The sequence below is a fragment of the Venturia canescens genome, chromosome 5, assembly GCF_019457755.1.
Source record: "Venturia canescens isolate UGA chromosome 5, ASM1945775v1, whole genome shotgun sequence".
Lineage (NCBI taxonomy): Eukaryota > Metazoa > Arthropoda > Insecta > Hymenoptera > Ichneumonidae > Venturia > Venturia canescens.
This window is the reverse complement of record NC_057425.1, coordinates 14,916,958-14,934,057: the sequence shown is the minus strand read 5'-3', so window position 1 is coordinate 14,934,057 and position 17,100 is coordinate 14,916,958. Positions and strand designations below refer to the sequence as shown.

The following is a 17,100-nucleotide window of genomic DNA, read 5'->3' as shown; positions in this document are numbered from 1 at the left end:
TATCGCAATAGATTATTGCAAATCACTATTCGCCTTCGGATTAAAACTTTCTTTTTTTTTTAAATTAAATTCGCTTACACGAGACTCCGTAACAGTGGAATGAATCGGGTTTTTGTATTGAATTCCAATTCGAAGTAAATTGTGTCCGATCCAATAGAATTAATAATGAATTTGAAAACGATTTATTTAGATTTAAATAAACATCTCGGTTGGAGGGCGCAACAGTTACGAAACGCACGAAAAGGAGACCTCACAGTTTAATATACAAAGTATAGGAAGTTGGGATAATGTAGATCGAGAGAGAGAGAGAGAGAGAAGGACGGGAGAGGGGAAGGATAAGAGAGTGTAGGTAGCCGAGCGTGGGTGATGCCTCCGGGGCTGCGTAAAAGATTTTTATCCGAGCGAGCAGCTCTTTGCTACATGTCGATTTAAAAAACTAACTTTTCCCATTACCATATATTTAGGTTAACACGTGATGCGTATCGCAAGCAACCTTAGCAGAGGCAGCAGCAGCAGCAGCAGCAGCACAGCGAAGCAGCTACAGCGAGAGTATGAAGAAGGCAAAAGTGCTATCACAAGAAGGATGAAAAAATAGCCTCTCTCTTTCTCTCTTCGACGCTCACCCATCGCGGTTTAACAACCTGTCTCTTATCTCGGTGATGTAATAACGCGGTTCCTATATTTACGAGTTCCGAAATTGTGGCCACGGGAAAACTTTGAGATAAAAAAGGGTCGTCAATTTTCGACTACGATGCTTCATGGGTGATGCTCCAATAATAAATCACAGACACTGCATATAGAATTGCATTAACGAAATTATGAATGAAATTTTACTCGAGCGATTTAGTAATTCAATACATCCAATAATAATAATAATGATAACCGTAATCATTATGATAATAATAATAATAAAAATGTTAATGACAATAGTAGCAACTCTTTGCGAGGAATGCTAACCCAAACAAAAGTACCGACGCAATATTACCGTGTGTATACTTTAATTCTCTCCCATAATCTAAAAGCTTCGTAACTTTTCAAAGAAGAGCCGCCAGCGGCCGTTTCCGGTCGTTCGGTTCTTCCGGCCATCGTCTCTTTCTCTTATCCATCGCACGTCTGTTTTGTTTTGCCCCCTCCCCCTGCTCCTGCTACCAATACATTCTGCCATTTTTTAACTTGTTTTTTATTGCATTTTCGAGCTACGAATAAAGTTGTGGAGGTTTATTATCGTTATTACACGAATTATGATCAGGTGAAGAGACCCAGACGATGTTCGTGCTTGCCTGCGCCCGAGCGTTTACTGTTATTAGATCCAAAAACGACTTCAAAGTGAGCGAAGCCATATAGCGGTGAGTATAAACATGTGGAGAACTCGGGAGTTTAAGAGGTCTTTTGAAAGGTGTAGAAGGATAGACTCGACGCCATTTTGTCGAGTAAATAAGATATCTGGCATCGTAAAGGTTCATTTGTAAAAAAGAGAACGCATGCGTTCTCTTTTTTACATCGCGACGAGCTCGGCTTATCGGAGAAAATGGCTTTTGCGGATGTGAAAAATGTTGTAGCATCAAAGATGGCAGATGGGTGAAATCATTTTCGAGGCGAATCAAGTATATAAAAAGAGAAAAATATACTGCGCGCGCAAAGTTTAATTCGTGTATTAATCCGTACATAAAAAAAATGCTCGTTCGAGCCCAGTCTCATTTCTGGTAGTCCGCGCATCAATCCCTAGAACCGCCATATTGTTTGGTGCAAATTTTCACCACCGAGCGTCGCAGGTACGCGTCCGTTTGAAAGCACATTTATCGTACCACGCGGGATTACTGAGAATACAGCAGACATTTTTAAAGCTCTAGCGATCCCGAGCATCGTTCAGTTGGTAAAATATATCATCCGCCGTTAGTTATTGCAGATAAAACAACAGCTTCTCCAGTGCACTGCACTCTTCCCGATATTTCTTTGCTGAGAACAATAAAACAATACGCGTCGAAGCCCTCTCGATCTAAGATCATATCTTTCACGGTCCGATAATAACCGCAGATTTTCAAACCGGGACAGTGAAGATGGGTCGGCGTTGAAAAACACAACTATAGGAATTATTATCAGCACGATTGTAGCCGCATTTCGTACTTCGCTACATTCTTGGTATGGCAAGAGCCACGCTCATTTTTCGCGCTCTAATTGATATCTGAGCGCGGGATTCGTGACTCGTGTTGGCATTAAGGAAAATCATAAGACACAATATCTCCGCAGTGAGAATAATCAATGTAATAAGCACCGATGAAGTGTATACAGAGAAGACTCGACAACTCTGTTACCCAGACATTATTCAATGTCGCATTGAATCATAAGCCTGGCTCGATTCTTTTATCCCATTATTTTATACAGTAAACTTCCACCATAGATAATACAGCTGTTTCGCGCTCTTTTCCCCTGTGGCATTTTCAACCGAACTTCTCCGTAGTAAATACGTCTGAGTGTAGTAAACGTTGGTACTACTTGCCATCGCTCTACCGCACATATATTTATATATTGCTCTTGTGCTATCCCGGACGACGCCACTGGTACACGAATGAAAAAAAAAAATGTTCACCCCGTCAGAGTACCGCATTGTGCAAATGTAAGCTCGAAGCTCGGTTAGTAAGTAGATACGGATATCGAGAAGAGATGGCCGCTCTCAGGTGTCAAGTGTTGGCTGTCAATTAGCCTTGGCCAAATGTGGATTCGCGAGATTCAGCAGGCAATGTCTTTCTATTTTCTTTGTTCTTGAGAAGATTAATATTTCATCGCGGGCAGTGAAAAATGGATCGCAATTGAAATTGATGTAACGGACGAGCTGATGTTTAAATTATTTCAATAGCAAGTTGGATCTTATATTTACGAAAACAACATACGTGTTACGCGAACGAGAATATTTTTTCAGTTTACGCGAACGAAAGGAATTTATGCGAAGCCTGAAATGAATTTGGATCCTGGTAAAAAGCACTCTAAGCTTTTTTCTCTCATCTGACGATGAATGCCTCGCATGATTTGCCATTAAAACGACGAAGCAATCCTTGCAGCATCTCGCATCGGTACGTGGATCGATTGGCTTAAGAAAAATGTTGATTGTCCCATCTCCCCTGGGGTTCCTTCTCTCCTGGAATAATCCTATACGCGCGCTTACACATCGGAAATCGTGCTCAGTCAGCCCGCCCAACGCCCAACACCCGCTCCTCCCTGCCCTTCTCTTCATTCTCTTGATCCGGCGTGGGAGGCGCGTTGCCGGGCGGCAATGCCGTCGCGTTTAAAGTCCGACAGTAAAACAATAAATTGCTACTCAGCCGCGCCGCAGCCCTGAAGTTGTGCGGGGCAACGTGCGGAGGCGCTGCTCTCTCATACTCGCGGAAGGGAGGAAAAGCGGCCCCTGTCAGCAATTGCTGCCCCTTCTCTCTAGAGGGAGAGAGAGAGAGAGAGAGCCCTTCGCATGCTCTCTTACTCTCTATCTGCCGCGAGTCGTAAGAAAAAATGGCAGCTGGTGCTGGCCCCGTATGTGTGCGCCGGGGCTGCGGATGGAGGGTCTATGGAGCAGCTTGCACGTACGAGAAAAGATATACGAACCCGTATATATATGAACGAGTTGGTGGAGGTACAAAATGCCCCGATGCTGTCCGTACGTGTACACGAATCGTCTGTCGGCTTCAACGCTAGCTGAGAGAAGAGAAAATGTGGAGGTGGATAGTGGTTTCCGCGCTGTATCGAGTGCCCTAGGAAAGAGGAGGAGGAGAAGGTGAAGGAGGAGGACGCTACCGGTACTCGCGAACGTTCGCACGTACACGCTCGCTCTTCAGGATCGTGTTACTCAACTCTCTTTTCTCTCTCTCTCTCTCTCTTCCCTTTTTCTCTCGAGTACATGCCACTTGGCAGGATCTCGTTGCAGCGTAACATGTCGTGGAAGTGGCACACGGCGGTGGTAGAGAGAAGCGCGAGCATTCGAGCAGTACATAACGTTATGCTATCGGTCTCGATGTGCGGAGCGAGAAGGAACGTATAGAACGTTACGAAGAAGAAGCTGGAGGGGAACAAGAGGTGGCTTCTCGCTGAGTGGCGCTCCGATCGTCTGGGCGTGAACTTTCTGACGAAGCAAACTCCGCCGGCCACGCCCTCAAAAACACTCCGAACACAGCGGTGTGTGTCTCGTTCTTTCACCGCGCTCTCTTCCAACTTGTGTGATGATGGTGGGGGATGTGCGGGGGGCCGGTGCTGACGAGAACCATCCCGCCGGCATCGCGGGTCAGTCTGTCAGGCAACCGGTCTGTTACTCGGTCCGAACCCCGATCGTCGTCTGTCCACGGCTTATTTCAACCGGACGACAGCATAGGCGGCGGCGGCGGCGGCTTCCGAACGTCCTCCATGTCTTCTCCAGCGCCGCTGCCACCACCACCCGCGTGATTTTTTTTCCCCCTTTGCTCTTAAACTACCCCCATGAGAAGGAGTTACGCGATCTCTCCATCAACGAGAACTGCCGCGACGATCGCACTTCCGATAACTAGTCGCGTTCAGTGCTCACCATTATCAAGCCCCGTGCACTACATTAATATCGCGTCCTCTATTCCAAGATTAAACATATGATATTCTAACTTTGTGTGTATTGTGCCTTGTTCTTCATTCGAAACAGTGTCGTTCGCCGTTCCGCATACGAAAGTTCCTCCGGACAAGTTGCCCCTTTTGTTAGAAATTTTAATCGTCGAGTGTTCGGAGATTTCGGCTTGGACCATTTGGTCAGAGTTTTTTTTTCAGCTCGTATAGGATATGACGAGGTGTCGGGTTTTCGGGTCCAAGGGCAGCATCGTTGCGTCCTGACCGCGCTCGTACAGACCCTAAAATTGAATGTCCGATTCGTTTAATTCGCGACGCTGTTCATCCATTTTCTTATTCCCTTCCATGATTCGCCAGTTCATTTGGAAATAAGTGCGACGTAAGATCCCGAACAAGCTCTCCGCGAGGTGCTCTCGTAATTGTTTCTATTATTTATTATTTATTTTTTTAATTGGTGAACGAACGCCAGGTGCGAAAAGGAGTGTGGTGGGTGATGTTGCTGGAGTCGCGAGGACACGCCGGTAGGAAGCAGAGAAACGGTCTGACGCTGAGTTCTTACGGCGGCATCGGGGGTGTTGCTGGCGGCGTCGGGGTCGGTCCCGGCGTCGTTAGCGGCGTTGGTGTTCATGGTGCTGCTAGCGAAGAGGACGACGACGACTCGCGATCGTTGTTGCTCGGTGCTGTTGGAAAATTGTCAGCCGATACAGCACCGACGACAGCAACAACGACAATGCCGACGAGTCCGGGTGATTGTACGCATACGGATCACGAGGGAGAGGACTGCAGTTCCAGTCCTTCGCCGAACAATAGTCTATTGAACAATCTAAACAACAATTGCAGCAACTCGAATCGACAGTGCGCCACAGACTTTAGTATAGCTGCGATAATGGCTAGAGACTCGCGTCAACAGCAACAGCAGCAGCAGCAGCAGCAGCAACAACAGCAACAGCAACAACAACAACAACAACAACAACAACAACAACAACAACAGGATCATGAGCAACAAAGTCCTAACCATCACCATCACCATCATCATCATCATCATCACCATCATAGACACTCGCAGCAACAGGCCGTCGGTGGTGGGAAGCTTCATCAGCATGGTGAGTGTGTGTCTTCGAAGCGCGCGTAGGTTGCGCCGGATTCGCGTGTGCCAATGAATAATCATAGCGTCATAAGATATAATTTACAACTATTATCGACCCGGTAGCTATAAGAGGATTTCAGTATAAAGCGTATTGATTAATGATCCGCGCGATTAGCCAGGTCAATTAGTATGATTGGAAGCCTAGGATGGAGCCAAGTTTGCGCATTAATGCGTTTGAAGCATCTTAGTGACTTCATCGTCACTTCTCTTTAGTGGCAACTCTTATTATATACATACACGTATAAAGTGTCCCTAGTCTCTATATAATAACGCTAATCTGTACATCTTGGAAGGTGTCTGATACCGGTTGTTAGAATTAAACGTCCGACGGCAGCTGGACGAGAGCCCTCTACCCGCGGTAATAGACTCAATCAGAAATGGTGGAGACCATCGGTGCCGTTATACTCAAAAGAGACACACATCATTCTCCGATGATGGCGAAGACGACGGCATCAATTAATCGGGGTATAGCCTCTGTAACAGCGTGTGTGGTGTAACGCTTCTTCGATTGTACACGCACGTTCGTCGTCGTTGAAGGAGCCTGGCGCAGGCATATTTATATATTTATATCCTATATACGTATAGCACATTGCAGATATTCGAGATGTAATAGCACGGATGCAATGACGCTGTGATATCAGTTTTTATTCGCTGTTAAAGATATGTTCACGCGACACGACTCAGCCACGAAGACACACGACAGAGAGAAGAATCGTGGTTGTTAATGCTAATTGCGACCGATAAATCCCTGTTAATCAGTGAATATACCATAATTACGAGTCACTGCCGCGATGATAGTGCTCGGCAAGCAAGCAAGGCTGTACATCTCCGACCATTTACTAGAATCTCTCTCAACTTGGAATGTTCACAGCATGTGAGTGCAATAACGCCGAGTTTTACGATCTCGTCTCCTTTTCTTGGCACGTAGGGATGACGCTGATGACACTCCGCGGTGGATCGCTAGCGGCCAACAAATCTTCATTTTCGATTATTCGTCCTTTTTTTTCCTCCACGATATCCATGTTTCCCGTCGTTCTCGTTGCCGAGAAAAAGTTTCTTCTCCAATCTGTACGACTCAATTCACTCGAATTTATTGTAACTTTGGACTCTTTCGAGGATTGCACGATTATTTACGGAATATGAATGAAATACGTATATGAAAGGAGAATAAAAAGCGTTACGGCGAGGACCTGTGCGCGCAGCACGTGGCATTGGGTTTCATTAACGCGTCTCGAATACTCGTGCCCGTAGCCCAACCGTCCCGGGGACTGGGATGTAATAAATAGCCAATGACTTAGTTAAGCGACGACGACGAAGATGAAGAAGAGAGGCGGATGGCGAGAATGAAGTGAGATTGGAGGACTCGAGCCTGCGTTGGATGACTGCTGCACAGGAAGAAAGAGAGAGAAAGAGAACATGCGTGTGCCTCTCTCGAGAGCGCCGAGTTACGAGGAGTTCGCGCGCGCGCGCGCGACAGGTCAGCTCTTGAATTTTCTTTCTTTCTTATGAATACTGTCGAACCGGTCAGCAGCAAAACGGAAGACGACTGCTCGACCCCGCGGCATCACCGGATCATAATGTACAATGAAAGGGAGAGAGGCAAAGGGAAGCAGCGAGAATTGGAGGGAGAGAGGAGAGAAAGAGAAAAGGCAAGAGCTACGGCGAAAAGTGATAAAGGTCCGGTGGAGCCTGCGTGAGCGCGCGTATTGAGGAAGCCGAACCGAAGAATGCGAGAGACGCGTGAGCTGACGCCGGACCAGCAACAGCAGCAGCAGCAGCAGCAGCAGCAGCAGCAGCCAGAAAAAGAAATAAATAATAAAGAAGCGAGAAAGGAGAATTCCAAGCTGCCGGTTGGAGTGGGAATTCCTAATAAATTAATTCCACCGCGGACCCAACACTTTCGGGAGGGTCCCGGTAAATCGTATAATGTTTTGTAAACAAGCGGTCATTGGGTTGTCGCCAGGAAGATCGTGGTCCTCGAAATGCCAACACAAAAGAAGAACAAAAAAGGAAAGATGAGACGGGTAGATAGCGAAGGTGAAACGGACAACACGACTCTCCAGGATGACCACAAGCGTGGGCAAATATTTGAATTTTTTCCTCATGATTTAGTGACGAAGTAATTATGAGTAATGGCGAAACAAATGGAAATAACGAATTCTTTGACACGTAGATGCAGCATTTTTGACTAATCGCATACGACAATGTTAGCTCATCGAAGACATCGACTTATTCTCCCTCATGAGATTCTCGACGTTAGAAAAATGGATGTTTATCCTTCATACGGTTTTCTTATATACTGCTTGGCTGAACGACACCATTGCTGTACCTTGGCCACGACATGTTTAGTGACGCATCGCGGAGCCGTCCAGCTTGAGGAGAGAAAATGGAGCGAGCAGTGCATATAGTCCCGAGTCATGAGTTTAGAGGACGTTGCAGGCACATAACGGGGGCTGGTTTGAGGTTCCATATTAGCGGCGTCAGCGACGGGAGACGGGACGAGAAAATTATGTAGAAAACTCGCTCGTAACACTATACGAAACACTGTAAATTGTCTCTAGATATACGGAGGCGCGCGGCAGCTAGTCTGCATGTGTGTGCGCGCCACGTGGATCGGTTAGCCATTATATCCTCTCTCACCGATGGTGTTTAACGGGAGAGGGCGCGCGCAAGTGAGCGGGGGTTCTCTTCTCTCGTCTCTCTGTAATTTAGAACCCGATAACCTTTCTTTCCGCGGACCCCGTGCGTTTCGTGGCCTCTTCAACGGCCTCGTGCGCGCGGCGGTCTCTCTTTTGCCGCGATGCACGCGAGCTCTTCGACGGCAGTTAAAATTGTATAGGATCACTCCTTTATGCATCTTGTATGTATATATACAAGTGAGCGTACAAGCGTTTACACGTAGATGGTGCTCGCAGCAGTGTATTTTCTCAACTACACAACTCGCCAACGACTCGCAACTTAACGGCACATCCTATGGTCCCCTTTTGTCCTTTCAATCTCTTCTTCTCTTTCTACCTTGCTCACTCAGTTTCTCTCTGCACTCGGATAAACAACGAGGCACCCGTCAATGGAGAATAAAATTTCGATGAAATTGCCGTGTCCAGCTGTTAAGCAGACGAGAGCGACAACTCCTCTGCGTATGCCTGCTGCCAGTGTGAAAAACTATATAAATCTATTCAAGCCATCAGCGGCCCAATGATTTCTAGCCTCAATCTCATTTTGCATGACGCACCTCAGCCAATCGTCCTCTCCGACGCTTGAGATTAAGCAATTTTTTGCCGATCGTTATTTTCTGCTTCTTCGCGCATTCGCGATCTTTTATGTTTTTACCTTCACTCCATTTACATTAACGGAGCCCGCAAATATATAAAGATATGGTAATTCATTTTTGTAGCAGCCAATGATTTTCTCATTGATCAAGTCGCTGCTCGTCTAGATCAGTATTTCAATATGAAGCTGAATCACATAGTCATCCGTATATCAAATGTCCTATCGACAGCTGCAGGGTCGTGATGATCGCTAAAATCTTCACTGTATACTCGCGATCTACCGATAACGTCAAGTTTCACTGAAATTACGACAAAATTTGCAATCATTTTCCGACAGCGCTCAATTATTTCTCAAAGATGTAGAAATGGGTTTTGAACATGTGATAAGAGGAAGACAAATCTCAAAAGTTCATGCGACGTGTGTGAAATGATAAACAATCGATGTCCTTGCTAGCTGACAGGAGAAATAATCGACTCGGAGAATTGAGCAAGATGTCTGACTGTCAATGAATTAGCTGATGGTTGAGAGCCCCCTTCTTTAATTCGTCGGTGCGTATACACGGGAGACCACACAGGGGAGTATGACAACACAATAATATGCGGGAGGATACGAAACACACTGTGTTGTCTCTTTTTCTCAACTTCATCAGCACACTGCTCCAACAGGCTCGTATTTTCGCCTCGTCATCGTTGAAGCTACACTTACTCTTGCGCTTCGGGTCCATGCACGCGAGCCACGCGTGCGAGTCATTAAAAAGGTTTTTTACAGGCTTTTTTCTGACTCTTTTCCGACATTCACTATTTTTCTGAGCAGGCCCCATTCATTCATGATCGCGATATTGGCTCGAGAGTATAATATAACTCTCAAGCACGAGGTTGCAATGAGAAATCGCCAGTAAAGACTTTTTGGCAGAGAGAAGACATAAATAAATAGAATTTTCACGTCAAGTCAACAGATGTTGCGCGATTGAATATGCTCAATGGAACAGAGAGAAAACGAAAAATCTATCTTTTCATCGTATTTCGCAATTCTCATTTTATACGAATGTGCATAAGTTGGAAAGTGATAGTACCGCGGGGCTCTATTCGCACGACGTGAAAAGAATGACTTTCATACGTGTGTTTGTGTCTGCAGGTTTGATGATCCAATTACGAGGAGAGAAGTAAGATTTTGACTGGGCACACGGCTGATGAGAAACGATTCTTGCAAGCTTTGGGTGGTGTTTTCATTTTTGTTGCTCCCTGCATCCTCCTCTCTTGACGAACTCATCGCTATGGGTCGCCAGATCTTTTCATTTTGATGTTTCCTTAACTATATATATATTCGCGTCTTGAAAAGTCGTTTTTCGCTTTGAAGAACCTTGGTCGGAGCAACACGAAGTCTTAAAGTTTGTTCTCTTCCGTTCTCTGTCTTTTTTTTTAGAAACTGCAACAGTTCTTCTCTCACAGTAGAATTTGTGCATCTGAGAACTCTCGACGAAAGTCTCAACAGCCACACACACACACACACACACTCGCATTGGCGTAAATGTTTCTCCCTCGTAAATAACGTCCCACACGTCCGGTAATACCGGTGGTGGATGTCTCTCCCTTTTGCTACATACCATCGGGTACACACTATAATACTTAAACACAAACGCATATATATATAAACGAAGGAGAGCACATTCGCATCGCACTCCTCGTGGTCGTTCTTTTCGTCAGTCGTTTAACACCGGCGTTGACGTTGTCGAATAAAAATACTCGGGGCTGTTCCCTTTTCCCGAGGACCACACGCGCGTCTAGCTCGAGATACGCGTATGGAGAGCGGCCAATTAAGAGATACCATTGCTCGCTCATCCGACGTGCTAGGCTCCTCTCGAAAAGCAGCCTCCGAGGAAGAATCTTCGGAGGAATACCGCGAGACCGAAACTGACAAGTTTTTTACCCGAATTTTCAACATTTTATCCCTCGCGCTCGACGAGGGTTTTATTTAGCTTCGACTATTCGTTGCAGATTTTTTCAAAGCGGAGAATAAGAGGGAGAAAGGCTAAGGAGTCGAACAGGACTCGCGCGATTCATCGCAATGGCCGCTGCAACTGTAACCACCCACGCGAGTCCACGCGATTTGTAACGGAGAAGGAGAACTGACTCCAGCTTCAATGTGTGTCTTCGTTTAAGGTTACAGTGCGTTGTGTCGTGATTTTCCAAGATTATACGACAGGCCCGTATATACGTATATAAATAAATGTAATATTTATCCGTGTGTGCGTGCGCGACAATAACGTTGCAGAAAATGGCTCTCTCGGCATTCAGGTCTCGCAAAGTGAATGCTTTGAATTATCGACTGTTACTCAAGAGCCTTTTCTTTCCCTATATTCTCTTGGCATATACTCTATGATCATTTTGTCGCGACTTCGCGAGGTTTACGGTCATCGTTCCACTTGGAATCTAGAAACACACTTAGAAATCCATCTGACTCGTGTATTTCTTTGATTTATCCACGGAAAATCATATTTCAAACATATCATTCAGAATGCATGCGAAAAGAAAAAGGCAAAACGTTAATTTTGCTCTGTTTTTCCAGCAGCACTGACGCATTCTCGTCGGCCCGTGTTCCGTTCCTCACGGATAATAATTATTCGTCGAAAAAATTGAATTTAATAAATAATCATTTTTGAAGAATACACCTTTCCCGAGAGTATGGCGCTCACGTCCTCGAATAAATTTACCCATTAAGCCCGTTTACGCGCGGCGTACAAGCATCATCGGGATCGTCGTCACGGCTCGGCTCGCTCTCATGTTAATGAAGGAATATGCATAAATATACGTGCGCATGTAATGCAAGCGTACACATATACATGTTAAAACATATAAACTACGGTTGCACAGTTTCGAGGCAATAAGTGGATAATTAAGCCTTTTTTATTATATACGGAGCGTAGGTGTTATTACATCTTTTACGGACGAGCTCTCTTCGACGTTTTGCTACCGTTCTCTTCCTCAAATCCTTCGGAATCAAACCTCATCTTTATCGTCTTTTCGGTATTCACGAATTTAACCTCGTGAGTCAATGCTGTACCGCGCGGACGAAGTAGACGCGAGCTTGAATTATTACTGTGATGAGGAGAGTTTGAGACAGCAAAAAACACGGTACCGAGAGACTAAGAGCGATTAAGAGACTCGAAGAGTTAAAAAAACAGAGGGAGAAGAAAAAAATCGAGGGCTCAGTTCGTACGGTTCTTGACGACATGTGGGTGGAGGATGCTTCTGCTTTAAAATACATGGAACGTTTTTTTGTATTTTTGATCTTGTCTTCTCGTCGACGGAGCTTCCTATTTTTTTTACGACTACTTATTCCTTAGCTTCATCATCGCAGCCGTGAGAGACGATGAAGTTTCTCGAGGATGCGCTCGCGTCAAAAAATCTCCCTCATAAAATTAGGGTTGTAAGATAAGGCACACACACACACGAGGAAGAGCGACAATTTACACGTATAACGATCAATTAACATTAAGATTGAACTAGTCATTTGAAGTTTTAGGGATTCAGAGGGCGACGCGTGTGTAGACTCATCGGGATTATTCTCTTGTTGCAGAGAGGGAAGCAAGCGGCTCGGGAGTCGGTCGTGTAAGTGCACCGCCGCCGAGCCAGGATTCCTCGGTCGACATGGACGACGAGGTCGAAACCGATGACGCCGGTAGCACCAATGGCAAGGCTGCCTCGCCTGTAAACCCCTTGCTTCAGGAATATTCCAATTCTGAGGAACTAAGGCACGTCGTGTGTCATCTCGAGACTAAAGATCTTTGGGACAAATTCAATGAACTTGGCACGGAAATGATCATCACGAAGACTGGCAGGTGAGTCCATCTATTTCACTTCATTTGTTATTCGGCAAGAATCATTATTTTTATTCGTCTGTTTTGAGTAGATATATAGGGTAACATGGGGAAAAATGGACACTGCGTACGTTTTGTCCCACAAAGTTGAATTCTGGGGCAAAACGGACTTGTCCGAAACTCAAATTTCATAAAGCGCATAAAATTTTTTTTTCGGTTCCAAATCATGTCCTGACCGTAAATCATGGTAAATTGTTGAATTCCACGGTGACGTCCCCAAAAAATTCAAGTTTCAGAGTAAAATTGATTCCAAACTACTTTCTCACTATCCATCCGCATTTTCGACTCATATCAGACAAGACAAAATCCTGCATTGACGCCGAGGTGAGCGAGCAATTTGCAATGTTACGCTCAGAACAATCCCTGAAGAATCCACAAAGATAAATATTTTGGTAGAAAACCCTGCATTGACGCCATATTTAGAGGAGGTGAGCAAACTATTTACAAATTTACGCTTAGAACAATCCGCAAAAATATTTTGGTAGAATGGCAAATTTCGGATGCGCAAAAAAGATTGAGTGGATACGAAGCCCACTCTCCTTATGAAATGAGTGGGTGTTCATTTTTCCCAAATTTTTGTTTCCAACAAAAACGCTCTCAGGATCTGCCTCATTTTTTTTCATTTACATTCAAGGAATAGAGCCTGAGTGATCCCATTTCTTTTCCCATATTACCGAGTTGACATCCTATTCGGAAACAGTCGCTTGGAACGGCTGCATTTCAAAAAATGTCGATTTTTCGATTTTTATGCCTCTTAGAGGCTGTGTCCGTTTTGCCCCGAAAATTTTTTTGTTGAAATTCCCGAAACTAGGACTGCAAATCGATTGTGGGACTCCAATATAGTGCCAACACCAAATATACCCCAGCACGATGGACCCAGAGTTGATTTTTTGCATGGCCCAAAAACATGAACTAAATGCGATTTCAAGATTCGGCTCATTTATCTTTCTTTCATGCCAAGGTGTGGGGTCCGTTCCTTTTGTTATATTGCTGAGTTGACATTCTATTCGGAAACAGTCGCTTGGAACGGCATTATTTCGAAAAATGTCGGTATTTCGATTTTTATGCCTCTGAGGGGGCTGTGTCCGTTTTGCCCCAAGTTTTTTTTTTTACGAAATTCAGGAAACAAGGACTGGGCATCAATTTTGGGACTCATAAATAAATGAAAGACTATATATACTCATCAATGAAACTTGCTTAAATCCTTAAGTGTCCATTTTGCCCCATAGTACCCTATGTTGAAGTAGTTCGGCCGTTCTACGACTAGTCAAGTTTGCAACTACTTTATGTTGATTAATTTTAAGTCTAAATTATTGATAAAATTGACAAACACTTACATTGAGAATATTTTTATCACAAGAATGTAATAAAATGCTTGAAAAATATCATAAACGATAAAATTTACACTTCAACTTGACTAGTTAATAATTTAGTCCGACACTTCAAATACACATAACCAAGAAAACATTTTTATTGTGCGTAAGAAAGTTTATATCGGTGTAACGGCACCGAGAAAAAGGGATGATCAATTCATGGAAAAAAAAGCTAAGCTCCTAGACGAATGAAAGCACGTGAGTCAGTTTCAAAAATAAATTTGATGAAATTTCCGCGATTCCCCAATTTGCCTGAAGTTTAATCAGCTGTTACCAGCAGTCCAACGTAATAACTGACATCCGCTTTCGACGCGTCAAAAACTCTACTTTTTTCATGTTTTCTTTCTCAAAAGCCCCGTAAGGTAATGTTTTTTTTTAAAGGAACGAAATCTGTGATAAATTTTCTTCACGATATAAACTTTTCCGAAGCTCGAACACCGTAAAACTTTTTCACAATAAATATTATTGCGAGTTCTCTCATAGAGTACCGTGTTAAAACTCAAAATTGTAAATGTAATAATTCAAAACTATGCCCCGTAAGAGGCCCCGAAACTGTATTTATCGTCCTCAGGGGACCTTAAACTATCATCTACCGCAAAAAAAATGGATCTTCACCGAACTACTTTAATTTACCGAAACCAAACGTTTTTCATGCATTATCGTGATTTAGCAGATTCATTTATTTTATCATTACGTTTGAAATGGTTTTTTTTATAACCTTTAGTAATGAATTGTTCATTTGAGGCACGTTTCGAGAGAATAGATCGAACTACTTCTTCTTATAAATCATCGTGCAATTGTTTTTTGGACTACACGAGTAACGCGTAGGGTGTCACTGAGACTACTGTCCAGGTGACATAAAACATGCTAATTTACTGAAATGATAAGGACTTTGATGTCATTTTTTTTCGATTTGAACGCTTCTTAAAACCATTTCACAATGAGAATTGATATGATAAATTTCATTGCTGCACGTAACTTAAATGGAAAATGCTTTCAAACTCGATTTTTCAGTTTTTCGTTTCTCACGTTCTATTAAATTTCTTTTTCACTTTACAAAATCACTACAGATTTGTATTTTTTTTTACTATAATGTTTTTTCATCATTTGTTAAATTTTTTCTGAATTGTTGTGTTGACATTATTTACAGTTGGTTTCGTAGTTTTTTTTACATACCACTATGTTTTAAATGTTTCCCATTCGTCATTCGATGCACTCGTCACTTGCGCGTTTATTTGACAACGTTTTGTTCCTTTGAACCAAACGTTTTTCTTGCATTACCATGATTTAGCAGATTTATTTAATTTTATTCATTATACGTTTGAAACGGTTTTTTTTATAACCTTTAGTAATGAATTGCTCATTCGAGGTGTTAATTTACTGGAATGAAAAGAATTTGAAAATCGAGCAGATCGGAACGAAACTCATTCCTCAAAGTAAAAGTTACACTGCGCTCGCGCGTTTTTGTATCCGAATACAAGTTTTTCATGATTAAATAATGAATGAAGTAATCGATATTGGAAGAGTTTAGTATCGGGTAGACGCTTCCATTTATTTGTTGCGAGGACAATTGAGCCGTGTCGAGAATTGCAACCCTTTCTCTAAAGAGAGGGGGTGGGTGAATATAGGGGTGAGATTGGTTGGTTCGGTGACACACGTCTGGTGAGCAGAGGGTGAATGTCTCGGGTCGTTCGAGGTTGTTGTTTTCTAGCCGGTTTGGTGGCGTGCACAATGCCGTTGGTGTTGGAAGCGTTTGTTGGTGCTCTTGCGGGTACTACATCAATGTCTCGAGTCTCAACGTGTCAACGTCATTGGTCTCGCGACTCTTTCTCATTACGGGGGTAGAGAATCGACCGGTTGGGGTTCTTCCAGGCTATGCCTTTCTCTCTCTTATTTTCCTTTGGATTAGAAAAGCAATTGGGGAGTGAGTTGAGTGCGCGAGCAGTCGTGTCGACGAACCGACACTTCTTTTTCTTTCTCTCGCTCTTTCTCCGGCGGTTGAGATTCAATCAGTGAGCGGGTTGGTCCGAGAAACAGGCAACTTTGACCAGTTGACCGTCCAAAGTGGTCGAAAAGCGAAACGAGCTCGGAGATGGATTGTCCCAGATTGAAATGAACGATTGAAAGAAAGATGAGGAGTTGAGTGAAAAGAGTCAAGTGCTCTTTCCCTTTCTCCTCTTTCTCTCTTCTCGGCTACTGGGCAAATGACTATATATTGACCCGCGGTCAATTAGCCCCGAGACCTCACGCCGAGCTTCGAAAGACCTCTCTCTCTCTTCTTCCGCTCAAATCGCTCGAAATAACCTCACCTATTTTATTCTTTCTCTCTTTTCCCGCAGAGTTGCCCAGCAGAGTTTTCCCTTTTTGCGGTATTTCGAAAAAGAAAACTGGTGAACAACGCATTAGAAAAAAGAGAAAGTTTCCGGGAGCAAAGGTTCATCATTGAATGCGCTCTCGGAGAGACTGAAATCTTAGCTTTCGCTCATCCTAAACTCGTACCTCTATTTTCTGCTGATTTATTGATGCATTTCCGGTTGGCGTTATTTTTTAAAGTTTATGCGTCAAAAGTGCTGGTCCTTTGAATTGCAAATCTGTCATTTGGAAGCAAAGAGATCTTCGGAACGAGTCGCGAGAGAAGTAACATTTTCGACTACGCTGTAGAAAAGGGTGTTTTTTTTCTAGGGTGAATTATAATGAAACTTGAGATACGTCATGAAAGACGAGAGCCTAATTGCTCAGGCGGCTATTGACAACAAAAATAAAACCCCCTTTTCTCTCATCCTGGAGAGTGAAAAGAAAAGTCGACGAGGAAAAAAGGACGTCCGAGACGAGATGCTCGAAAATTTTTTCGTTCCCCTGAG

At 43.9% G+C, this 17,100-nt stretch overlaps 1 protein-coding gene across 3 annotated transcripts in view; it reads left to right on the top strand.

The window, feature by feature from the left end:
• The first annotated feature begins 4,289 nt into the window (after positions 1-4,289).
• The window catches only part of LOC122411127 (T-box protein H15-like), a 32,885-nt gene continuing 20,074 nt past the window's right edge, over positions 4,290-17,100 (top strand). For 2 of the 3 annotated variants that reach the window (XM_043419679.1, XM_043419677.1), the window contains exons 1-2: positions 4,290-5,675; positions 12,566-12,827. In XM_043419679.1, coding sequence (XP_043275614.1) covers positions 5,066-5,675; positions 12,566-12,827 — 872 coding nt within the window. In that variant the 5' untranslated portion in view covers positions 4,290-5,065. The remainder of the gene's footprint in view (positions 5,676-12,565; positions 12,828-17,100) is intronic. The other variant, XM_043419678.1, reaches the window with a different exon arrangement.